Genomic DNA, 26,230 nt, shown 5'->3' on the forward strand with positions numbered 1-26,230 from the left:
AGGGGGGCAGAGCCGGACCCCACCTGGGGCTCTGGACCGGTCCCGCCCTCCCGCCGGGAGCAGGGCCGGCGGCCGCGAGGGCGGGCCCCCCGGCCACCGCATCCCCGCCCTTCCCCCACCGGCCACTGCAACCCTGCCCTTCCCCCACCGCACTCCCACCCCCCACCCCCACCCAACCTCCCCATTGCCGGGCCCCGACTGGTTCTCGCGAGATCCGGGCAACTGGGCGCTCGGGGCCTTTTCAAATCGGGATCCGTTACCGCGCCCCCGGCCGCCGCCATTGTCACGCTCGGAGCCTCGCAGCGCCGGCGGAGCAGCGGCGGCGGGATGGCGGACGCGGACAAGGCCGAGGTGCCCGGCGCCGCCGGCCGCGACAGCCCGCAGCAGCAGCCCGCGGAGCCGCCCGCGGAGCCGCGGCGAGAACCGCACCCGCCGGAGACGGAGAAGCAGCCTCAGCTCAGCAGCGGCAGCAGCAGCGCCAACGGCGTTAAAATGTATTGTCTTTTCCTCGGGGGACGGGGCGAGGTGGGGGCGCAGGTCGGCCTGGGGCCGGGGCCGGCCGGGCTGGGTCTCGCGGGGAGCGGCCCCGGAGGAGCAGGTGCAGCCGGGCCGCTCCCAGGCCCGGCCGCCCGCCTCGGCCCGGCGCGCGGGGTGCGGGGGCCCGGGGGCCCGGGGCCCTTCCCACTGGCAGCCGGCGGTCACGGCTCCCCCGTCTCCCCTGACTCCGGCCGGGGGGCCTGTGAGCGGAGCTCTGCGGCCGCCTCGGTGCCTGGGAAACGGCCGGCTTTTAAAGGCCCGCAGTTAGTGTTCATCACTAGGGAGTATCTAGGGATGACATCATCGACATGTCCTCCCGGCCCGGGGACGCGCTTCGGCGGGATCTCCCCGACCTGCGGGCCTCGTGCTGAGCTTTAGGCATTCAGTTGTCCCGTTGTTTTTCCAAAGCAAAGACTGATTGCTGAACGGATAGGTACCCAGAGGAGGTTGAATCATGCGCTGTTCGACCGAATCCATTGTGTTCCCCTAGAACTGGAAGAGGTGCTTTGAAAGGGGGAAAACATGTGCTTTGCTCGCCCTTCCCGCTCCTCAAATGTGTGTCAGCCCCTGCAGGCTATTTTTTTTTTTTTTTTTAAACTGTGTGTGATGGCAGGTTCATAATTTGGTAAAATGGTATAGCAATATTTTCTTAATTGGAGGAAATCCACTACTTTTAAGATCGCACCTGTCACTAGAGCCTATAAAGAATGTAGTTGATGCGAATGCATCATAATTTCTAGTGACTATAAGGAAATGTTATTACCACCACCCCCCCTTTGTTCTTGTTATAAGGGGGTATGTGAAGTCGGGCATTTATTTGTGTATGCCCAACTCTTTAAACCTGAAGTTAAAAGTATGTTGTTTTTTTAGTGAAAACATTGTTTTCCTTCTCTCAGTTATTCTTCAGAGTAGAAAGCAGTGAACATAATGCTCATATTACAATAGACCAGGGGCATGTGCTTTCTTCTGTTTTGTATAAGAATGTTTAAACCAGTGTCGTAAATCGGGACCAGTCTGTTTAAGGGTTGATGGCACATGAGGTTGGTTAGGGCACTCTTGCTCTCAATTTGGCTTGAATAGGCTAAGGCAGTACCTTTAGCCAGAACAGAGGTGAAGGTGTAAGCGAAGGAGTGTGGGTGCACCTTGGTAACTGAGGAACCAAAAGTGACTGAAGCTCTTCCTTGCATGCCTACCAAAATGTGGGCTTTCAGGGATTTGGCATCATAAATATGAATGAAAACCAGTGAAATGATACGCTTAAAATGTGCTTTCTAAAAACATCTAAACATGGGTCTTGCCACCCTTTTCTCTTGAACAAAAAGGATAGCCTTGGATTACAGAGAGAAGTCCTACTTTCCTTGGATATGAAAAGTTTTATATACCATGGAGCAAGATTCTAGTGTGTGTGGAGCCCTTGGGTGTATATGTTTCCACAACAGGTAAAGCTGGTATCTAAACTTCCATCAGATTCCAAAAGTCTCTAATCCCTTTTAAAGTCTCACTGTGGTTTAGTTAGTCAGGAGAGGAGAGAGGTGGAAAAAGAATCTCTTTAACTTCTAATTGGAAAAAGAAAATGCAAGGTGAAGAAATGTTACTAGTAAATCCAAATGCAGATCCTTTTCATATTGCTTATTATTCATTCCTCTGCTATATTCTTTTCCAAGAAGTTGAGTGAAGAGGTCAGTTTACTTTCTGGGGTTTCTTGTACCATCTACTCTATTCCATAAAAATATATAATGGTCCAGCATGGGTGACCTACTCACACTGAATAACTAGCAATCTAACAACCATTTTTTGGACCCTATGAACTAACAGGAGTAGTTAACACTCAATGCATAAACTTCAGTTGATTTCCATATATTTTTAATGATAAGAATTCATAGAGATGATAAAAATTACCAAATATCTTAAAATATATATTGCTTAGAATTGAACACAGTGCCTCTTGTTATCAAGACTGAAATGACTTTTGCTGAGGTTAATCCATAGTCACAGGATGGAGACCACTCTGTCTTACTCATCTTTTATCCCCAAGGTATGATTAAAAAGACCCAATAAATATTTATTTAAGAAATGTAGAAGTGAACTTTTATGATCCTGAAACTCATATACAGAGGATTTAGTGGGCATGTTCACAACTTTTGACAAGAAATTAAAGACGTTTTCCTAGGTGTAGTCGTCTTTTTCTTTGTGCCAAATAGTATCCTAGCTCTCTTAAGTGAATATCAGGAGGAAAATAGTATTGTTGTAACTCCTCATTATTCAAGGTTGATTAAGTATGTGGAAATTGAGAGTTATATTAGGGTACTATTATAAAATATTAAGCATTGGAGAAGGGTGAAATAGTTGAAGTAGAATAGTATTTTTTAAAATCATATTATGAGTAAAGAATGGAACTGGGCTTAATTTTGGATCTCATGCTATAGCTTTATGTTTTTAAAATCATATTAAAACTATGTTTTCTTGTTTGATGTTCATTATTGATTTTTTTTCAAAAATTTATGTTATCATTTGGGTAGGAATAATACAATCGTAAGAGTAGATAACATTTTTGTGACTTAAAATAGTCATAGTCTGTACAACAGTATGGTGATTACCAGAGTGAGAGGGGTTGGGGGTAGGTAGAAGAGGGTAAAGGGGGGATAAATAGTGATGGAAAGAGACTTACTTTGGATGGTGAATACAATATACAGATGATGTATTACAGAATTGTACACTTGAAACCTGTATAACTTAATTAACCAATATCACCCCAATAAATTCAATGAAAATTAAAAAGAAAAAGAATAGTCACCGTCAGTATTTCAAGTACATTAAGAGGAAGGTTTGTCTAAAGCAGTGGTTCTCAACCTTTCTCATGCCGCGGCCCTTTAATAATACAGTCCCTCATGTTGTGGTGACCCCCAACCATAAAATTATTTTCGTGGCTACTTCATAACTGTAACTTTGCTACTGTTATGAATCGTAATGTAAATATCTGTGTTTTCCGATGGTCTTAGGCGGCCCTGCTAGAGAACCGCTGCTGTAGAGCCTAAGACCATCAGAAAACACAGATATTTACATTACGATTCATTAACAGTAGCAAAATTACAGTTATGAAGTAGCCACGAAAATAATTTTATGGTTGGGGGTCACCACAACATGAGGGACTGTATTAAAGGGTCGCGGCATTAGAAAGGTTGAGAAGCACTGGTCTAAAGGAATAGTTTGGGAATTATTACATGAACTTCTGGATATAGTGCCAGTATTTTGATATTATATAGCATTGTTTTCCTAAGAGATTTTACATATGTCTTTACTATGTCTTCCATAATGTATTTAGGACATAGAAAGAGTTCAGAAATTGAGTAATTGTAGCTTAATTTCTTCATCAGACCATGCCTTTGGCTCTAAACTAATCTGCCTTCCATAGGTAGTCTTAATTATGCATATAGATGAGCAATTGCCATTTTTGGTAGTTTGCTAGAGTTGGACAGGTGAGATGATCCTTTCCAAGCTGTGCCATTTCTGATGAGGGAAGATGTTTGACAGTGAAGGTGTCCCTTTCAAGGTCTGAAAAAGTGGCAAAGCAAATGTGGTTCTAATGTCTCTCAATTTTAGCAGTTTTTCTGCTAAAATTAAGAGCTAACAGCACCATTTGACTGTTCGCTCATTTAAGAATTAACATTTATTGAGCACGTTATATGCAGTCACCAATGCTAGATGCTGCTGACAACAACACAGATAGTTTTTGTTTTTGTAGAGTTTTATAAATCATATGTATGGCTGTATTTTTTATTGCTCAGAAAAGTGGTGTGTGAAAAGTTCTATATATCATGGAACAAGATTCTAGTGTGTGTGGAGCACTGCAATGTATATGTTTCCACAATTGCTTGGCTTAGAAGATAATTTAGACCCTGGATTATGAAACCTGATTGGTTATCGGATTATCCAGAAAGTTTAAAAAAATGTAGATTCCTGGATGCCATTCCCAGAGATTTTTATTAATATACTAGAGGCCCAGTGCAAAAATTCCTGCACGGGCGGGGTCCAGTAGCCCAGCCCCAATTGGGGCGGATCGGAGCTGGGCCAGCTGGGAGGAGGGGCTGCAGGCAATTGGCTGGAGGGCCCCGCCCAAGATTGGGGTGGGGGGGCTGATTGGAGGCAGGGCCGGCTGTGGGGAGGGGCTGTGGGTGGAAGAGGCTGATCAGGGGTCAGCTGCTGGGGGAAGGGCTATGGGAGGTTGGTCGGCCGGCCCCACCCCCCAATTGGGCCAGTTTGCTGCCTGCAGTGGGTGTCATAGCAACCCAACGTTCCGGTCGTTCCAGCGTTCCGTTTGCTGGCTTTTTATATATATAGATGTTTATGAAAAATTGCTTTAAAATCTAAGTTTTAGTTAATTTTAAATTCACTAGTGTAATTAGTGATTTAAAATAAGTGTTATTTCTGTAAAAAAAAGATTTCTTTTGAAAAGTAAACTGCATTTTAAAAATATATATTTAAATTTTTATCTATAGGATTTACTTGAAGTGTATACTTATATCCAAAAATGGTTGATGGATAGCATCACATAGTTGACTTGTGATTACAGTTTTATAAATTAAATAACTTTTCAGTTAGGGCCTCATTAAAAGGTAGTTTTATAGAATTCTGGTTGGTGTTGCATTTAAGTACTGCTCCCTTCCTACACTTCATCCCTCTATTACAGATAATACTAATAAAAATGACATGATTCTATAATGTGCCCAATCCTAGTTTATAGGTTAAAACACAGAAAGTGTTGAGCATGAAAATATTAGGATAACTTATCAGTTTTCTATGTTGATTAAACTGAAAATAGAAAAAAATTTGAGTCATATGGGAGTATATACATGTACAGATATGTAGATAATACCTATGTTTTTTTAACTATATTTTTCATCAATGGAGGAGAAAAGTTCTGGGAAGAAAATGTTAACCTTTATTTATTTATTTATTTATTTATTTATTATTATTTTTTAAATATATTTTATTGATTTTTTTACAGAGAGGAAGGGAGAGGAATAGAGAGTCAGAAACATCGATGAGAGAGAAACATCGATCAGCTGCCTCCTGCACACCCCCACTGGGGATGTGCCCGCAACCAAGGCACATACATGCCCTTGACCGGAATCGAACCTGGGAACCCTCAGTCCGCAGGCCGACGCTCTATCCACTGAGCCAAACCGGTTTCGGCAAATGTTAACCTTTAAAGAGATGAAAAATTTTAAGGTATCATTTTGTAAAAATAATTTTTTAGAGTTCTGAATAAGGCCCAGAAAGTTAATTCTCCATTAAAGGTGGCAGTTTTACATACTGTAGGAATAAAATCAGGCATTTCCCCCTCTTAAGTTCTAATAACATTTTATTATGCATTATGATGAGAAAAGCTGGGTGATTTTTTTGATTCTGCAGCTATATAATATAGAAAAAAAGGATTGTGAAATGAAAATTTTGGTAATATGCCCAAATCCTTGCTTTGAGAGATGGCATAGGGTAATTTCAAAGCCAGCAGTCTGATTCTCCAGCTGCTTTGCTGAGATCTAACTTAGTGGATAGTATTGTGAAGTGAAGTGATAAATATTGAATGTTTAATATAGACTTCCATTTTGTTTTGTGTTTAATTCATAGGGAGAATGATGAATCAGTGAAAGAAGAGAAATCTGAATTAAAGGAAAAATCTACAGGAAATAAGAAGGCCCATAGATTTCATCCTTATTCAAAAGACAAGAATTCAGGCACTGGAGAGAAGAAGGGTCCAAATCGTAACAGAGTTTTCATTAGCAACATCCCATATGACATGAAATGGCAAGCTATTAAAGATCTCATGAGAGAAAAAGGTAAACATCTGTGATAAACCCACTGTTGAATAATCACATTGAAGGGGGAGGGAACTAAGCAAACTTTTTTTTATACCTCTGAGCCACACAGACTCGAATAATTGATTTTTGTTTATTTCTTGACACATGAATTAATCACTTCCTCTTCTTTCACTTGACACAATTTCATTACAAGGTAGTATGGATAAATAAAGTTTTTTTCTTTTTGTTATTTTAGCAGGATAGTAGTGAGCCAGCATATGCATGCCACCAAGAACTTTGTTAAAGTGATTGCTTTGTTTAGTTGAAGTTTTTATAGATTTTTAAAGGGCCATTGCATTAGTTAAGTAATACATTTAGCTGTTAAAGTATGAATAATAAGGTCTGATAATTTTTTCCCAAAAGCTGCTTTGTTATTATCTTGGTGGAGTCTGGAATCTGGCTGTGGAATTCATTTTGTTTGCATTGTCATGAATGCGATGATGCTGTCTCTGCAGTTCAATTTAAAAATTGCGTTACTGCTGTTGCAGTTTTGTTTTCAGAATAAACCTGAAAACCTACATTTTATATACATGGTTGGTTTTGGGGGAAAATAATTTTAATACTTGATCTTGTAAAAGTTAGTTTTGTTATCTCTTGAAAAATCGAGTTTCAACAGTCCTGCAAACTATGTACTTGGCTTTGAGGCTGATCTCCTCTAATAAACTAAAAAAAAATTGCATTGGTGTATCTGTTGTAAGGTGACAACTATTTGATTGGTTTTATTCATTGACTTTATTTAGAAAGTGTGTGGCTTGCTGTGAAGCATGACTTGTAAATTTAGTTTGATGGCAAACATGATTGAAGACATTCAGGTAGGAAGTCACCTTAAAACAGCTGTTGTGTGTAGGCGACTAAAGTTATTTGCAAAGTGCTAATGTTGATGTTTTAATATGATAGGCGAAGGGACCATTTGTATGTATATGTGCATTTGTTCACCAACTATATCATGCTGGCCAAAATATGATCTGTAGTATGAATTAGGTTAATACGGTTGTTAGCTTTTTTAGAGAATGTGGATGATGTACATTTCTGAAAATTAGTTAAATTTACAGAGCCATTGACAGGAGGTATGTTGGTCTGGTTTTGATTGTTGGTGAATAATAGGTGCTTTTCTGTAGAGTTGTGCACAGGTGTGCAGTAAAGCAAGATACTGGTGTTTAAATGTATTGTTTCTTGGTATCTTCCTTTTGTATGTCTTATGTAGTTGGTGAGGTTACATACGTGGAGCTCTTTAAGGATGCGGAAGGAAAATCAAGGGTAAGTTCTGTGGGCAGTAATCTGCTTGAGGTTTAAAAGTTCCTCAGCAGTTTACTTTTTGTATAATATTTGTACCAGTTTTTTGGAAACTTAAGTTTCATTTTGTTTTACTTTATTATGCAAGATTTGAGGCTTTATACTAGCAAGTCTGACACTTATACAAATCAAGCTAGCTGCCTGGAAGGGATGGGTTTTGTAAATGTTCATAAAGGGCATTCACTTTTTTAATGCTCTAAGGTAATGCTTCTTCTTAGACAATAGATTTTAATATAGGATTTTTTTGTTGTGTTTTGTTGTCTTCAAGGATATTTTAAAAGTCACTGAATTGATAATATTTCCTAAAAGTCCTATGAGAGGCCTATAACTTAAAGGTGCTGATTCAGAATGTATGTTTGGAATTTATATTGAAAAAACCTAATTTGGTAGCCTACAGGACTACATAAGAGGCAGTGCTCTGACCAATTGGTATTGATGACATTGATGATTTAAATTGACATAGAAGGGATTGGGTGATAGTCAATTTTGATTTTTAGCAGCAAGAAAAGAATATGCTGAAGAATGGAAAACTCTTAACAGTATTTAATTTTATTAGCAAAAAACAATTGGGTGCATGAAACAAAAAACTTGGTCATTACATCCATTGTCACTTTGAACAGTAATAATGACGGAATTATTTTAAAAAATGATACTACAAATTTGTTTCTTTGACATAGGTGACCTTTTTTTGCATTCTTGAGACTGGATGCTGTTAAATTATATGCAGCCAGTTTGAGAACTTTGTTAAAAGTGAGATTAATTCCTATTTTGATTTTTTATAAAATTGAAAAATATACATTTAAAACTATTGGTGTACAATATAGCTTTTAAAAATATTTGTAACTATGTAAGGACAGGTATATTGGAGTCTTCAATTGTTTGTTTGAATTACTTTTGATTGAATTTGTGCAATTGCATTATATTAGTTTAAACGTAAAGAAGAGTCATCTAAAATGTGCTCTAAGCTTATTACGCTAGATCCTACTATCTTAAATAGACATATTTAAAATTATGGAAAAATTGTGGTCACTGCCTTTTATGTTCTGGAGGTATAAAAGAAAAAAGTGACTATTAACTGATTGCTTTTAATGACTTACATGTTAGACTCTACCATTAATTTCGTCTACTGATAAAACTTTTTCTCTTTTGCATATATTGACAAATCTACCTGGATATAGGGTTGTGGGTAAGAATTTTTTTTAAGTATCTTAAGTCAAATTTAAACTTCTGATTGTAAAAAAAAATAACCTTAGTACATAAAAATTTCCCCCCAATTTTTTCTCAATTAAGTGTGGTTGAATTTAAAGATGAAGAATTTGTAAAGAAAGCACTAGAAACCATGAACAAATATGATCTTAGCGGAAGACCCCTGAATATTAAAGAGGTAAGAGTTCTTATATTTGGAATAATTTAAACATTTGAATATAAGGACATATTTCCTTTGGATTTTTGTCTGAGTACATTTTGTTTAGCATAGATGTTCATTAAAACATTATCTATTAGTGATAATTTTGCTTGTACATGATTTTCTATTTGACTTCAAGCAGTTAGCCTATATATTTGATTTGCTCCAAATTATTATAAGCAGAGGTACATGATTTAAATAAATTTCAGGACCCAAACTGTGGCCAGTGTGGCTCGGTTGGGCATTGTCGTGTGTACCAGGAGGTAGCCGGTTTTATTCTCAGTTAAGGGCACATGCTCTGGTTACGGGCTTCATTCCCCTGGTAGGGGGTGTGCAAGAGGCAGTCGATTGATGTTGCACTTTCACATTGATGTTTCTCTCTCTCCTTCTCTAAAAATCAATAAACTATTCTTTAAAAAAAATTTAAAGATGACACTTTAGGTGCTGATTTTATTTTGATGTATACATTTTCAATTTTTAGATTGTGTTGCTTAACTTGAGAAATATAGTAGATACTAGAGTCCTGGTGCACAAAATTTGTCCATGGAGGGGGTTCCTCAGCCCGGCCTGCACCCTCTCCAATCTGGGACATCCCTGTCGCAATCTGGGATGACTGGCTCCTAACCACTCGCCTGCCTGCCTGCCTGCCTGCCCGATCACCCCTAACCCCTTTGCCTGCCTGCCTGATCGCCACTAACCCCTCTGCCTGCTGGCCTGATCGCCCCTTCCTTGCCCCCCTGCTGGCCTGATCACCCCGACCTTGCCTCCCTGCCGGCCTGATCGCCCACAACTGCCCTCCCTGCCGGCCATCGTGTGGCAGCCATCTTGTGTCCACATGGGGGTGGCCATCTTGTGTGTTGGGGTGTTGGTCAATTTGCATATTACCTCTTTATTATATAGGATATCTTTGCTAAAGTCTGTATTAAAAAAGGATAGAGGATATAACTTTGAGACCCTGAAGAGTTTCCAGTAGCACGGATGTTAATCATTGGTAATAGAGCAGTACTATCAGTCACAATTTAATCTAGTATAATAGTGATTTGAGTCCCAGCTCTATCACCTTTTAGCTATGTGAGTAGGCATGTTACTTATTCTCTAAACCTTAGTAATTACAATAGTACTACAGATAATACTTACCTAATAGGGGTTTTATGAGAATTAAATGAGATACATGGTAAACCTCTATATGTCTTTATGTTCTTATCTCTAAAATGGGAATAATACTAAAACCTATTGATAGTGTTATAAGGAATCAGAGTTGATATATATATATATATATATATATATATATATACACACACACACACACACACACACACATATACATATGTATATATATAAAACATTTAATAAATGTTAGCATAGTGCTCAGAATATTGTAACTATATAATAAATATTAGCTGTAATAATAATTAATATTGTCGTTATTCCTGTCCAAGGTGGGGATGTTACTGGTCATTGTTCTCTTATTTCTGAGTATGAGTTGATAATGCAGTAGTTCCGTTCTTCCTTATCAACAAGGGATACATTCCAAGACCCCCCGGTGGATATCTGAAACCACGGATAATACTGAACCCTAAATATACTTTTTTTTTTTTTAATCCATACATACCTTTTCACTTAAAGGAAGCTCTGTGCGACTTCCCTTTGGCATATTTGAATTGCCAGCTTCACTACTCTTGCACTTTAGGGCCATTATTAAGTAAAACTAGAGGCCTGGTGCACGAAATCTGTGCATGCGGGGGGGGGGGTCCCCTCAGCCCAGCCTTCACCCTCTCCAATACAGGACCCCTCAGGGGATGTCCAACTGCCGGTTTAGGCCGGCTTCATTGCCCCCAACTGCCCCCCGCTGGCCTAGTCACCCCTAACTGCCCCCCCACACCAGCCTCATCGCCCCTTACTGCCCCCCCCCCCCCCGCTGGCCTGGTCACCCCAAACTGCACCCCTCAGCCAGCCTGGTTGCCCCTCACTGCCCCCCTGCCAGCCTGGTGGTCACCACTCACTGCCCCCCCTGCCGGCCTGGTAGCTCTCAACTGCCCCCTGCCAGCCTGGTCACTCTCAACTGCGGGCCCCCTTCCCCCCCCTTCGGCCTGGTCGCCCCACGCAGCCTGCTGTTCAGTCATTTGGTCGTCCCTCACTAACCCCCCTGCTGGCCCGGTCGCCCCACGCAGCCTGTGTTCGGTCGTCTGTCCCATTGTTTCAGTCATGACGGCCCCTGGCTTTTTATATATTAGGATAAGGGTCACTTGAACACAAATTCTGTGATACAATGATAGTGATCTGATAACTGAGGTGGCTACAAAGTGACTAAAGGGTGGGTAGTGTATATAGTGTGGAAGATGCTGGACAAAGGTCGGATTCATGTCCTAGGCTGGATTGTGTGAGACAGCACAAGATTTCATCACACTACTCAGGACAGCACACCATTTAAAACATATGAATTGTTTATTTCTGAATTTTCCATTTAATATTTTCTGATTATGCTGACTGTGGGTAACTGAAGCCAAGGAAAGCAAAACTATGGATAATCAGTGCCTGCTATAGCTTAAAATGAAAGGACATGCTACCAACATATACAAGTATCCCAAATCCCTTTATTCAAGTTAGCTTCTGAATTCCTCTAATCCTGTTTGAACCTGGTTAATTTTTTCTCTGACTGGGAAGTGGAGAATGGTAGAGAGAGTTTAGACTGTTATGGTCTGTGTCAACCATTTATTTAGTGGTTTTTATGTGTAAGCCAGGACCAGTGTTCCAGAAATGTGTTGATATCCTAAATAATTTCCCATAAGGGTGACATAACCACTCTTCTGGGTCATTATTATTTTGAGAATTATGATTTACTGTTTTATGGTGTTTCTTGTTCTTCAAAGACAAGTATTCTAGATTCTTAGTGTTTTTCTTTTTAATTGGAAACAAAGTTTATTGGATGCTAAAGGCCAGGTCCATATAGTTTGTCTTCTTTTAAGTTTTAGCAAATTGTAGATTCTCAATAATATTTCAGAGACCCTAAAATAGAGTTATGTGATCCATGCCAATAAAGCATACTTCCATTTTAAAACTTTCTAAGAGGAATAAATGGTATAGTTTGGCCTGAGTAAATGATGAGCTGTTCTTTATTCAGTTAACTTTTTGGATTAAAATCACTAAAGGTCCTGTTTCTGGGAATAACTGATTTTCCAATGGGTGTTGGGTCAGTGCGGAGAACTACTAGTGAGAGTCTAAGGAAAAGTTTATTTCTAGGATTCATTTACAGGTATTAGAATTTCACTTCATGTAATTCACTGGGGGTTTGTAACAGTTATAAACTTACTATTGGCTTTGTTGTTTTTTTTTTTTTTTTTAGCAATAGCAGACAATAACTAGCATGCTGACATCCAAAGGAAAATGAGGAATAAAAACTGTTATATACAATTTGTGTTATATAAATTGTATTGTATATATGTTTTATATATGTATATATGTTTATATATGTTATGTATATAAAAGACAAATAAAAACCTAGTAATATACTTTATTAATGTTAAGAACAAACAACCTATCTTAATAGTTCATGAAGCATTTAGTCTACTGTGTTTGTTCTCCTTTATAGGTAACCAAAATCTTAAATTTTGTGTTTGTGCAAGATTTTGAAACCTTAGACCTGAAACATTTATTATTTTATAGCATTCTCTAAAAACACTTATTTCTTTACTTCTGTATTTCTTTTTATTCTTCATGATGAAACAATATATTGGAAGCCAGAATACATTTATTCTTGCATTCACTTTTCACCTTCTATTCTCCCAGCCTTCCTAGAGAATTTATTATCTAGAGAATGTATTAAAGTCACCAAACTTTCTTTTTATTACTATTCCCAGACAGGCCAGCAGAGTAGAGTTGATGCTTACATATATCATAATCATTTAGTATTGCAGATGAAATAGTGTATTATTGTGTTTAGGTGCTTTTTTGTTTTCTTTTTATTTTTTGCATTTCATCTAGTGAGATGAGTGAGAAGTATGTTTAAACTTCTTTGATTTAAAGGTAGAATATTTCTCTTATAAAGTTAATTAAGTAAAAAAACCATTGCTCACTATCATTCTTCATTGAGACACTTAGCCTTTCTTTATTCCCCCTCCCCCATCTTACATCATAATCATGTTGAGGAGGGAAAGAGGTTAGAAGGTGGATAATTATATTTTGCTTGTTCAGGAGTGAAATTTGCACATTATCGTAATTCCCCTCTACCCAAATATTCCTGGGTTTTATAACACTCTGCTCTGCTATTGTAAAGCTTTGAATTTGTCTCAGCTTGTCTTTGCATTGGTCATCCAGTGATAACAATTCACTATTAGTGCATTTGGGAAAGAAAAGAATTACAGTAAGTATTTTGTTCCTCTTTGAGTTATGTGTATGTGTCTTATATTTTTACACTAGTACAAGGGCAAAATTAAACTAATTTCAAGTTCTTAAGTGACTTTAGTGATTGGAAAGAGGTATTTAATTTACATTCCTGGAGACTGTAATCTTTTATCTGTCTACAGGTTTTTATGGGACTGCATTTTCTGGATGAGAAAAAAGCTTACTCTTTAAAGAGGGCCAGTAATTTAACCCAGATGGGATAGCTACTGTAGAATTTGAAGTTGTTGTTTTAATTGTGTAGAGTTTCTGATGTATCTAGTGGTATTTAACATTCAATGTGTGTTATAGGATCCTGATGGAGAAAATGCTCGTAGGGCATTGCAACGAACAGGAGGATCATTTCCAGGAGGACATGTACCCGATATGGGATCGGGGTTGATGAATTTACCACCTTCCATTCTGAATAATCCAAACATTCCTCCTGAGGTTATCAGTAATTTGCAGGCTGGTAGACTTGGTTCCACAATTTTTGTTGCTAATGTAAGTTTAAGCTTTAGTCTAAAATTTTATCATTCAGATATAGTTGTAATTATGAGATTATTTATTTAGTTGAATGGGTTATAGCTTTATAGAACATTTTATTTTTAACTAAAGTAAGCCAAACATAATTATTGTAAGCTGAAACCTAATTTAATTATATATATATATAGATATAGAGAGAGAGAGAGAGTGTATATACAAGTGTTTAGAATTTTAAAAAAGAGAAATGTGGAATTTATAAACACTTAGCAACTCTTTTATTTTATGTGACTTTTGTTTATATTGGTAAATGGATTTCTTCAGCTTTAATATTTGATGTCTTTGAATGTGCATGTTGTAGTTGGTTTGTCATTTGTTCTAAGCTTTTGAAAGTCAGTGATCAACAATACTTTCCAAAATCTGAATTTCTTTCAGTAAAAATAGGTGTGCAAATTTCATATGTACAAAACAGGATTGAGTAGGTGAGAGACTATTTTTGGAATTTAAAAATATTAAGGATAAGGAACAACATAGATGTAGCTTACCTAATTTTAAACAACTTAAGATCTTTTTATTTGAATATTATTGATATACTGTTTAACAAGAATTATAGTTCTTTATAGTTTTGAGAGTTTAGAAAAAACTTATTTATAAATGGGGAGGGGTTTATTAGGTACGTAACTTTATATAATTTTATATTAAGCTTGACTTCAAAGTTGGTTGGAAGAAGCTAAAGGAAGTGTTCAGCATAGCTGGAACTGTAAAGCGGGCAGATATTAAAGAAGACAAAGATGGCAAGAGCAGAGGAATGGGCACAGTCACTTTTGAACAAGCAATTGAAGCAGTTCAAGCAATTTGTATCCTAATTTACACTTTAGGATTATTTAATAAGGTTGAAGAAGCTTAATACCATTTTTTGGGAGTCCTGGAATTTAAGGTTTCCTGGTTTAGAAATATGTGTTAGACTTTAGTCTCCAGTACGCAAAACCTTTTCTATGTCCAAGAACTAAAGTCACTCTTAAAACTTGAATTAGCCATATTGTACAGGCCTGGTATGAACCTTTTCCTACTTTTTCTTCCTGCCACTTAACTGTATGTATTACATGCTCTTGACAGTTATGCAATCTATTGTAAATTAATACAGTTGCTTTAAATGAAGACTTGTTAATTTTCTTTTTTCAATGGTTGAATTGAAAGATTACATTTTATATGTAAAATCAAACTATAAAACAAAGAATTGAAGTTTTTGAGTATATGGAAGAGACTAATACAAATGAGTAAAATATTAGATAGTCTGACTCAATAGGATTATTAAAAATGTGTTTGTATTCAAGTATAATTTTAATAGTTGTCTTAACTGGATTTCCTTAACTGAACCAACAGCTATGTTCAATGGGCAGTTTTTGTTTGATAGACCTATGCATGTGAAAATGGTGAGTTCCTATATATCACTTCATCTCTCCAAACTTTCAAATCTTTTATCTGCTATCCTCTACATTACAGATCATTTTCATTATATAGTAACCTTATAATAATTGTTTTTGCAAATAGGATGACAAGTCTGTCCCTCATGAAGACTATCGTTCACATGACAGTAAAACACCACAATTACCACGTAAGTAAAAGCCATTAGAAACAATACAGACTATTGTTTTTCAATTTCATTATGTGCTAAGCAGAATTTTTTTTTTTTCATGCCTATATTCCAAGTTGTCCAAGTTTGGAGTTTGTTTAGAATTATGGAGATAGTTTGGCATGATTGAATAAGAAGACTGAGAAGATAAATATTTGCCATTTTTTCCTCTTTTTGGTAGCTTTTCCTCATTGTAAAAATAATATATACTAAAAGATTTGGTTAGTTTATATACATGAGGGGGAAAAAAACCTCTTTGTAATTTTACCACCCACAAGCAACCTCCATTATAACATTGTTTGATATTTTTTTCCAGTCTTTCCTTCTATGTATATTTTTTTACATAGTTGAGAATTACCATATAATAATTTTGTGGGGTTTTTTGTTTAACATAAAGTATAAATATTATTCCATGTTGAAAATTCTTTCCAAATATTTTTTATAAGATATATAATAGTCTATTATATGGATGCTCCATAACTATTTCACTGTTAGGTATATTTAGGTGTTCTAACTTTTTTCCCTAAATAGAGTAATTCACGCACTTTTGTATACAAATCTTTGGTATGTTTTTGGTTATTTCCTTAAGATAAATATCCCGAAGTAGATTTATAGGTTCTCAAAGTGTACTCATTGGTCAGTATTATCAAAATGTTTTCCAAAGGATTATAAAACCACAATGTACTGTACTTAACATGTGTCTCAATACAGCATCTGTAAAATGAAGATGATAATAGTACCTACTTCATGGGATTGGCATTAGTATTGTATAAGTTAATCTATAATAATAAAAGCCTAAGCAACCATCACAACCAAACGGACGACCGAACAGGCTGCGTGGGGTGACTAGGCTGGCAGGGGGGCTAGTAAGGGACGACCAAACAACCGAGCAGCAGGCCAGCAGGGGAAGCGGTTTAGGGGCGATCAGGCAGGCAGGCAGGTGAGCAGTTAGGAGCCAGTGGTCCCAGATTGTGAGAGGGATATCCCCAGGATCGGGCCTAAACCAGCAGTTGGACATCCCCCAAGTGGTCCCAGATTGGAGAGGGTGCAGGCTGGGCTGAGGGGACCCCCTGCCCTGTGCACGAATTTCGTGCACCGGGGCTCTCATATCTATAATAATAAAAGCGTAATATGCTAATTAGACCAGACAGCCTAACGACCTTCTGGATGTCCTTCTGGATGAAGCTGGGGCTGCGAGGGCAGAGCTCCTTGCATGAATTTCGTGCATCAAGCCTCTAGTATATATATAAAGCACTTAACACAGTTGTCAGTTAATATAAGCATTCAATTAATACTACCTCTTGAACTGTCTTACTATACCTTCTCTGGTTGTTATTAAAATTTTTAATGAAATATTTTAAATATTCAGACAAACTTAAAATTACTCAAAGTACTAGTATCTGTCATAGATCATATTTGTGTTAGATTTTTTTTAAAAATAAAATTTTATAGATAAAGTTGCGATTTCTCTACTCCCTTGCTCACCTCACACCAGGTAATACCTTGAGGAAACAACTTATTATGAATAGTATTTATCTTTTAGGTTTTAATAATTTGACTACACATTTATACATCCATAAATATTATATGGAATTACTTTGCTGGATTTAAAATTTGGTGTGTGTGACATCATATATATTTTTCTGCAACTTACAGTTTTTAGTTTAACATCATTTCTTTTAGATTCACTTACATGTTGATATGTATAGCTCTAGTTCCTTCATTTTAACTGCTAATATCACATTTTATATATTTTTCTGTTTTTTAGTTATTCTAATTTTTATTATTAGAAATAATACTAAGTTGGGAAGTATTATTATTAGAAATAATACTAAGTGTGTTCTTTTTCTAATAGAATGATCGCTCAAGTGTTTGCTAGAAATTACGAGTAAAACAGTCTGGTCTTGGTGTATTGTTTTGGGGAAAATTTTTAACGACTGTTCATATTTTCTATTGCTTCTTGAGCCACTTTTGGTTATTTCTATTTTTCTAAGAATTTTACCATTTTTGTCCATTTAAAGATTTATTGGCATAAAATTGTCTCTTTCAAAATGTTGCCATATCTATAGTTCTATCTTTTAAGTTTTAAAAGTTTGCAATTTCTCTCTTTTTAAAATAAATTTATTTTTATTGATTTCAGAGAGGAAGGGAGAGGGAGAGAGAGATAGAAAATCAATGATGAGAGAGAATCATTGATCGGCTGCCTCCTGCACGTCCCCCACTGGGGATCGAGCCTGCAACCCAGGCATGTGCCCTTCACTGGAATTGAACCTGGGACCCTTCAGTCCGCAGGCTGACACTCTCTTTTTTTTTTTTTGGTCAGAGATTTGTCACTTTTATTAGTGCTTTCAAAGAGGTAAATATTTTTTTCTGTATCTTAATTTCTTCTTGAAGCTTTAGTATTTTCTTCTATCTATTTCTTTGGGTTTAGTCTCTTATTTTTGTCCTAACTCCTTAAGTTGAATATTTCACTAATTTGCATTTTCTATTTTCTAGTATAAGTAGTTCTGACTATAAATTTAGCCACTATTCACAAGTTTCTTTCTGGAGTATTTTTATTGTGATTTAATTTTTATTAAATTACCATTATGATTTCTTACTGTTTTCTAACTTAATACTGTGACCAAAGTAGATGGTCTATATCAGTGGTCGGCAAACTCAGTCAAAAGAGCCAAATATCAACAGTACAACGATTGAAATTTCTTTTGAGAGCCAAATTTTTTAAACTTAAACTTCTTCTAACACCACTTCTTCAAAATAGACTCGCCCAGTCCGTGGTATTTTGTGGAAGAGCCACACTCAAGGGGCCAAAGAGACGCATGTGGCTTGCGAGCCACAGTTTGCCGACCACGGGTCTATATCATTGTGATTCTTTGGAATTAATTTGGACTTTGCTTTTTGGCCTAATATATGGCACATTTTAATAAATATTCCAGGTATCTTGGTGAATGTAGTGTTCTGTATATGTCCAGTAAATCACATTTTTAAGTCATTTAAATGGTCTTATATCTTTCCTAATAATTTTTTTGCTTGTGCTGTCAATTACTGAGAGGTATATATAGTAAAATCTCTCACCAGTGGTGGATTTCTCTATTTTTTTTTTTTTTTACTTTAAATATTTTAAAGCTAACTTAGTGATTGCATCCAAGTTTAGAAAATATATTTTTTTCCAATGAATCAAAATTTTATCATTATAGTGATTTTATTATTTAGTAACTACTTTTTAGTCTTTTGTCTAATATTAATATAGATAGCATAGCTTTGTTTTCTTTATTCACATTTATTGATTTATTTGGATTAATTCCCATTATCTTTTTTTCTCCTATCTTGCTTTCTCTTTTATTGGTTATCTTAGAAATTTTAATATATCTTTATAAAGTCTCAAGTTAAAGTACTTATCTTTTACTCAATAGTAGAGTGACCTTTGAATGCTTTCATTCTAATTATTTTTCTGTTGAATTATATGCTATTATTGCTCAGTGTTTTATTTCTATGTTGCCTTTTTAAAATTCCACAAGTTAGGTATTATTATTACTTAACATTTTTTGTCTCATTATTTCTCTAGACCCTGGCACTAATTTTTTCTCCTGAAGCATATATTTTAAAAGCTCTCTCAGTGAGCTTTTTTTTTTAGTAAATTCTCTTAAGTTTTGGTTTTATTATAAATGTCTTCAAATATAGTTTTACTGGTTATATAGTTTAAGATTGATAGTTATTTTCTCTTAGCACTTTAAAAATATTCCAGTCATCTGGCTTCCATTGTTGCTATTAAGTCAGCTTTCTGTTGAATTGTCCTTTCTTTATAGGTAAGCTGTGTTCTTCATATAGCTGATTTTAAGATCTTTGTCTTTGGTATGCACTTACACTATAATGTGGGTAGTGTGTATTACTATTTATTGAGCTTTCATAAACTGGGTACTATTTTTAAAGGATAAGCTAGAAATTTCTCAGCACATGTATCTTTGAATATTGCCCCTTCTTTTATAGGGCAGTTCTTTGCATCTCCACCAAGTTTACCTTCTCATTCAGGGTGTCATCTTTCAAGATCTTGGCTTTATGCAGAATCTCCCAATTTACCTTTCAACTATTAATACGCATTTATTTTTATAAAAAGTAAATCCTCTATTACATTTATACTTACTTTATATTGTCTTTTGAGATTTACATTTTTATATACTCTTTTCTATTGACATATGATATGAACTCATAGACTTTGACAAAATCAATTTGTTATAGTTATGTTAATTATTAACCTCATTTTTTTTTCTTCTCCCCCCCCCCCTTTCTTTGCTCAAATTATAACTTGGCAAGTGGGAGCCTCCTCATTTCCTATGCATTTGACATTCTTACTTTTTGGTAAAAAGCGGATTTCCCAGAACCATGAAGATTTTTCTTATTTGAATACATGGAATTGACCTACTTTCAAGGAGTCCTAGTTCCTTTTAGTGAAGAATGGTATTAGGTGTGAAAATATGAGTGCTAGGTATAGATACGAGCTTTGTTGGTATTCAGATGTGCTGTTGCTTTCAATTGGATCATTTTAAGGGACTGAGCTGAAAAAGGATTTTCTTTACCAGGTCACATTGATCTTTCCAATTTAACACATGCTTCTGTACTCTACCTTTTAAAAAAGTATGTGGTTTTCTTAGCCCCTAATTGCTACATTAGCTAGCAAGAACTTTAAAAGTAGAATAAAACAGCCCTAGCCAGTTTGACTCAGTGGATAGAGTGTCGGCCTGAGGACCAAAGGGTCCTGGGTTTGAGTCCGGTCAAGGGCTCGTACCTAGGTTGTAGGCTCCTCGTTGGCAGGAGGCAACTGATGTGTTTCTCTCACATCGATATTTCTCTCTGTCTTTCCCTCTCTCTTCTACGCTCCGTAAAAAAAGTCAATGGAAAAATATCCTCAGGTGAGGATTAACAACAACAAAAAAGATAGAATAAAACAGTTCCTATTTAAATATTAATTAGTTCTATCTTTAAGGTCATCAGATTATCTTCTTAAAGTCTTTTTCAATGAATTTAATTATTTTCTTTTAAGAGAAGTAGTAAAAAAAATATTGGATTTAGAAACAGAAAACTTAAACTCTAGTCTTAGTCACATAGCTAACTGGCATTGTGGAAGTAAATTAAGGTCTCAAAAATTTCCTCATCTATGGATAGTAGATGTGAAAACACTTAAGTACCATTTATATATATAAAAGGCTAATATGCAAAGTGTCCCCTCTAGACTTCTGGGAGACCAGGAGTTCCATTGCTCGTTATGACATGTGCTGACCACTAGGGGCCGACGCAAAATGAAGGGAGGCCCTGGCTGGCAGCTGGAAGGCCCTGATCGGCCCTGATTACCAGCCAGGCCTAGGTACCCTACCCTTGTATGAATTTCATGCACAGGGCCTCTAAGTGTAAATATAAATATGTATTTATGTCAAAGATAAAAGTAGATAATATAACATTTTCTTTATTCAATATTTTCATGATAATTGACTTTTTAGTTTTATTTGGGCCATTTTAAAAGGAATTCTTAGATCTTAAGTGGTTCTATAAATTTGAGAAAGTTTCATTTTTAGATATGTATGCCACATATAAGGTGATACAATAGTCAAAATCCTCTTGGTATTTTATTATTTCTTTTCCATATGCCTTTAATTGGGGTATAAGATACACTGCTTCATAAAATACCTTTCATTATTTATAAACTAGAGGCCGGCCCGGTGAACAAAATTAGTGCACTGGAGAAGGGGGGGGGTCTCTCAGCCTGGCCTGCGCCCTCTCAGAGTCCGGGAGCCCCACGATCAATCACCCCCACAGAGGGAGGCCCCAGCCACCTGCCACAGCATTGCTGGCCAGGTAGCCTGGGCTTCCCTCTGTGGGGTGATCATGGGACAATGGTGGGCCCCCCAACCAGTCATGTTGCACCACCTTGGCTGGCCTGGCGCCAGTGTGTGTCATAGCGTGGTCGTCTGGACAGTCGTTCTGTTTGGCCATTCGGTCGATTTGCATATTACACTTTTATTATTATAGATAGTACTATAGTGAGTGTTCAGTGTGTTGCATTCTAGTGAAAACAAGAACCATTGGTCTTATTTACAAATTTGTGAAATTTTAGGGATACTATATTTAAATTTACAGGCTTATAGCTCTTTAAAAAAATGTAGTACCAGATAGATAATCATAGATGGATTGATAATATTCTTATATTTGTGTTTCAGGTGGTCTTGGAGGCATTGGAATGGGACTTGGTCCAGGTGGACAGCCTATTAGTGCCAGCCAGTTGAACATAGGTGGTGTAATGGGAAATTTAGGTCCAACTGGTAAGTACTCTAGCTTTATTTCTTTTTAAATTACGCACTTGCTAGGTCATAAAACTCACATGTACTAGTTTGTAATAATGTTTAAAGACTATTTATAGTTGATATTTAGGATGTCACTACAGTTTGAAAAAGGATGAAACTTTGGGGAGCAAAGAACATGAAAGAGGATGGGCAAATGTCAGGAGGTTTTCTCTGAGGCCAGCTGTACTGAGGCTGGTCTTTTAGCACTGTGGAGTTTTGAAATGGTTTTAAGGCAGAAGGTGAATGTTCAGCATAGTGCCTTGCATATCATGGATATACATTATTTGTGGAATGGCTGAAAGGCTACCATATAATAAGCAATTTAAATTTGCATATTTAGTTGGGTAGGTAGCTTTTTACATAGCATTCAGCTCTTCACCTGAACTAACTTATAGTTTATTTTTGAAGATTGGTTTTTAAACTTTTTGGCTTCAGAACCCTTTTATACTCTTAAAATTTGTTGAGGACTCCAAAGTACTTTTGATTATATGGTTATATTAATATTTACTATATTAGAAATTAAAACATTTATAAATTCATTTAAAAATAATAAATTCATTATGTTAATATAAATATACTTAAAAAAATATTTTTAAATTGATTTTTAGAGAGAGAGGAAGGGAGAAGGAGAGAAGGAGAAAACCATTGATGCTTGAGGGAAACATTGATCAACTGCCTCCTCCATGCCCCCTACCTAGGATTGAGCCTGCAACCCGTGCATGTGCCCTGACTAGGAGGAATTGAACCAGCAACCTCTTGGTGCAGGGGACAACACCCAGCCAACTGAGCCACACTGGCCAGGGCCATAAATATACATTTGAGGAAAATAAATTATATTTTCCAACACAAAAGAATTAGAAGAGTGGCATTGTTTTACCTTTTTGTACATCTCTTTAATGTTGGGCTTAATGCAAGACAGCGATGCTGTTTTATTTTCTGCATTTAGTTTGTTACACTATCATATATCATGTAGTAGTTTCTGGAAAATTCCACATTATACTCATGAGAGAATGAGAGTAAAAACAGTTGAATAGTATCTTAGTATGAGTGAAATACTAAGTTTTGACCTATTGGGCCCTCCATGATCCCAGACCATACTTTGAGAACTGCTATTTTAATTGATAGACTAATAAGTGTGATCAGATTCTTATTTTTTTTCTTTTTTTGAGATGCTATAGCTACACTTTAAGTTGTGGGAATAGTTATGCTAATCATTTTAATCCAAACAGATAGAGATTTTTTTCCTTACTGTTAGACCTTCCAACCTCTTAAACACATACTATTTTTATTCTTTAATTTCTTATTGCTCCCTTAGCTATCATGTGTAGAGGATTCTGACCTGATATCTAAATCTGCTGTAGTGATACTTCTGAGTTTGGGGGTAAAAAAATCAATGATAGGGATATCTTTGTTCTGCAAAAATAAACAATAAACATCTAGTCCTAGGTATTTTCTAAGTGAACATGAATGTGACCAGTGAATTTGAGTGTCACCAGAGAATTTTGTTTTATTGTCTAATAAATATTCAAAGAAGCCTTTTTGAAGACTCATGACTAGACAGACATCTGCTGTGGCATAGCACTTTAAACCATCCCACCTATGTCCTGCTGCTTCTCTTAGTGTTCCATTGTGTCTAAACCAGTGGTATCTATTTTATTGTATTACATTATATCATTCTTCAGTCATAAAAATAAGATTACTGAAGTACATACTGTGTATTTTATTTGAGGTATGGGAATGGATGGTCCAGGTTTTGGAGGAATGAATAGAATTGGAGGAGGTATGTATAAGCACTTGTTTTTGTATGTACCCATCACCATTTTTAGTAAATAAGGAACTGTGTTGAGAATTCCAAGAGAAAAAAGTCATGGTTTATTGTTGGCTCACTTTCTAAAGGCTAATAGCAGAAAATTGAGCCTGGTACATACTTAAGGGATATAGAAGGTGATGTGCACAAGGTAGGATAGATGAAGAGCTTACTGGTGAGATTTAACTTTACAAATGCATCTTTCAGCTATACAACTGATAGCCACATCTCAAAATTAATCTTTATTCCATAGGAATTGGGTTTGGTGGTCTGGAAGCAATGAATAGCATGGGAGGATTTGGAGGAGTTGGCCGGATGGGAGGTAGGTAAATGTATGTAGTGGGTTTTGTATGCTACATTTTGTTTAACTTAATATTTAAAAATGTTCCCCCATACTTAGGGGTGGGTACTATAGATGTCTTCAGAGGGCATTTGTGGGCACTTGGTAATAGGGACAGGCATAGTGAAATGAGATATATGTGGCATGTGAGGTAAGTTGGGTAAATCACAGACCTTTTTTGTATTTGTCACTTTTGCTGTCACTATAGTTTCAGTGGATTACTGTTTATTGATATACTTGAAAAAGGGTTAATTTGTTGCATGATTTTTTCAGAGCTATACCGTGGTGCAATGACTAGTAGCATGGAGAGAGATTTTGGACGTGGTGATATTGGAATAAATCGAGGCTTTGGAGATTCCTTTGGTAGACTTGGTAGGCTGGCTGCATACGTCTTTTCTTTACCCAGGTTATAGTTTTCAAAGTATGTTTCTCCTTTTCGTGTGAAAAATTGGAAATTTATAATATTTCACACAATTTATTACTAGAAAAAAAATACTTTATGGATTTTAATGTACTAGCTCTCCTTTTCACTGTCTTACACATTTGAACTCTATTTATAGAAGACTATACTTTTCAGTTACTGTACATCTTCTGAGAGCATAGTACCTTGGGACTTTTGAAGTATGATTATTTAAATTAATTAGTGTGTTATCTTTCCATCCTTGTTTAGGCAGTGCAATGATTGGAGGGTTTGCAGGAAGAATAGGAGCTTCTAACATGGGTCCAGTAGGATCTGGAATAAGTAGGTTTAAATTTTACTAGAATTTATTCAGTAATATTTGTGTGCTTGCAAATGACTGCAAGAGTAGTTATTGTAGTATAGTAATACTTTGTTCTTATATGTTAATAATGTCTTGTTATAATTTAGAGAAACTTTGATACTTACTGAGCTTTTCTGTTTTATCACTGAAATTTCTAAAGTAACTGAATTTTACTTATTTGATATTTCTAAACTAACACCAAAGTATGTGTTAACCATAAGCCAACCCAAGAATCTCCTTTCCAACTAAGAAATCTGGGGATTTCTCTGACCATGTGTCAAAAACAACTTTTTACTTTTGCACCAACTTAGTTTCTTTGCTTATTCTCTACAACTGCTGTTGGTTTCTAGTTTATTTCACCAGCGAATACCTTTTTTGTCTTTTGGAAGACACAGGTGAATTTCCCCATATAAAACTCTTCTAGAGAGAGACCTCCTGAAGTTGAGGGATAAGGTTGAAAGAGATGCATATTTCCTCTTCTCTTAAAACTTTCCTGTGGTAGAATCAAGAGTAGTTGAAACACTGGGGAGTGCTGAATCTCTTCATCTGTTTCCACTACAACATTTTACACCTTATCTTAAGGCTTAACACACAGCTTAGTTTTTTACCTCTGTTGCGTATTGAATTGTGTCTCTATGAGCTCTCCATACTTCATTGACTTCCTTTAATTGATTGAAATCTCACAAATAGGAAACACAGTCTGTTTGAACTGTGAGTGAATTCATAAATCCTGTCAGCGGAAGATACCTATTTCCATTGTCCTTTGCTTCTCATTTTATTCCTTCTTTTCATCATCTTTTCAGCCTTGGCTATTTTCCTATTAATGGTAACTTCCCTACCTTCTGGTTTTCACCTCAGTGTTTATACTTTTTCGCTAATTTTATATTTATTATCCACTGAAAGACAACTTGAGGGTGATGTTAGTTTTTAGAATTTCTATGTATGTGGATTTTAGGTATGAGAAAAAAAGGATAAGTTTTGAGAATGAGTAGGACTAGGATATTTAAAGAGGACGCAACACATAGAATGAAGTACATATGTGCTCTGAGCTAAATTCTCACGTTCTGGCTAAAGGGGTATGATTTCATTTTTTTGTTGCTACCTCCTCAAGTTTTGTATAACATTGAGATTAAAAGTTATGTGTTTCCATGGTTATTGAAAATTGAATTGATACAGAAAGATAAATTGTATGTGAAACTGAGGTGAAAGGGAAGCTAGGGAAAGAATATTATGTAGGAGAAGTAACAGTTGGTGTGTTGGAGTTGAATGATTTGAATTTGCCCCATTTATTTTTGCCTAGCAATTTTTAAGCTTGGTGCATTATTAGAAAGTAAAAATGAGGATAAACACTATAACATAATGGATAAAGTAATCAATTGGTAGAAAATCTATGTAACATTTGAT

At 36.4% G+C, this 26,230-nt stretch overlaps 1 protein-coding gene across 2 annotated transcripts in view; it reads left to right on the forward strand.

Annotated features, from left to right (window-relative positions):
- Positions 1–327: 327 nt before the first annotated feature.
- MYEF2 (myelin expression factor 2) overlaps positions 328–26,230 on the forward strand; it is a 36,458-nt gene continuing 10,555 nt past the window's right edge. Inside the window, exons 1-14 of one of the 2 annotated variants that reach the window (XM_054715537.1) lie at positions 328–494; positions 6,166–6,374; positions 7,600–7,652; positions 8,867–8,874; positions 8,979–9,072; positions 13,783–13,974; positions 14,657–14,810; positions 15,337–15,386; positions 15,505–15,568; positions 21,796–21,897; positions 23,648–23,698; positions 23,979–24,047; positions 24,339–24,437; positions 24,736–24,807. In XM_054715537.1, coding sequence (XP_054571512.1) covers positions 328–494; positions 6,166–6,374; positions 7,600–7,652; positions 8,867–8,874; positions 8,979–9,072; positions 13,783–13,974; positions 14,657–14,810; positions 15,337–15,386; positions 15,505–15,568; positions 21,796–21,897; positions 23,648–23,698; positions 23,979–24,047; positions 24,339–24,437; positions 24,736–24,807 — 1,384 coding nt within the window. The remainder of the gene's footprint in view (positions 495–6,165; positions 6,375–7,599; positions 7,653–8,866; positions 8,875–8,978; positions 9,073–13,782; positions 13,975–14,656; positions 14,811–15,336; positions 15,387–15,504; positions 15,569–21,795; positions 21,898–23,647; positions 23,699–23,978; positions 24,048–24,338; positions 24,438–24,735; positions 24,808–26,230) is intronic. The other variant, XM_054715538.1, reaches the window with a different exon arrangement.

This window comes from Eptesicus fuscus, chromosome 5 (assembly GCF_027574615.1).
Source record: "Eptesicus fuscus isolate TK198812 chromosome 5, DD_ASM_mEF_20220401, whole genome shotgun sequence".
Taxonomy (NCBI): Eukaryota; Metazoa; Chordata; class Mammalia; order Chiroptera; family Vespertilionidae; genus Eptesicus; species Eptesicus fuscus.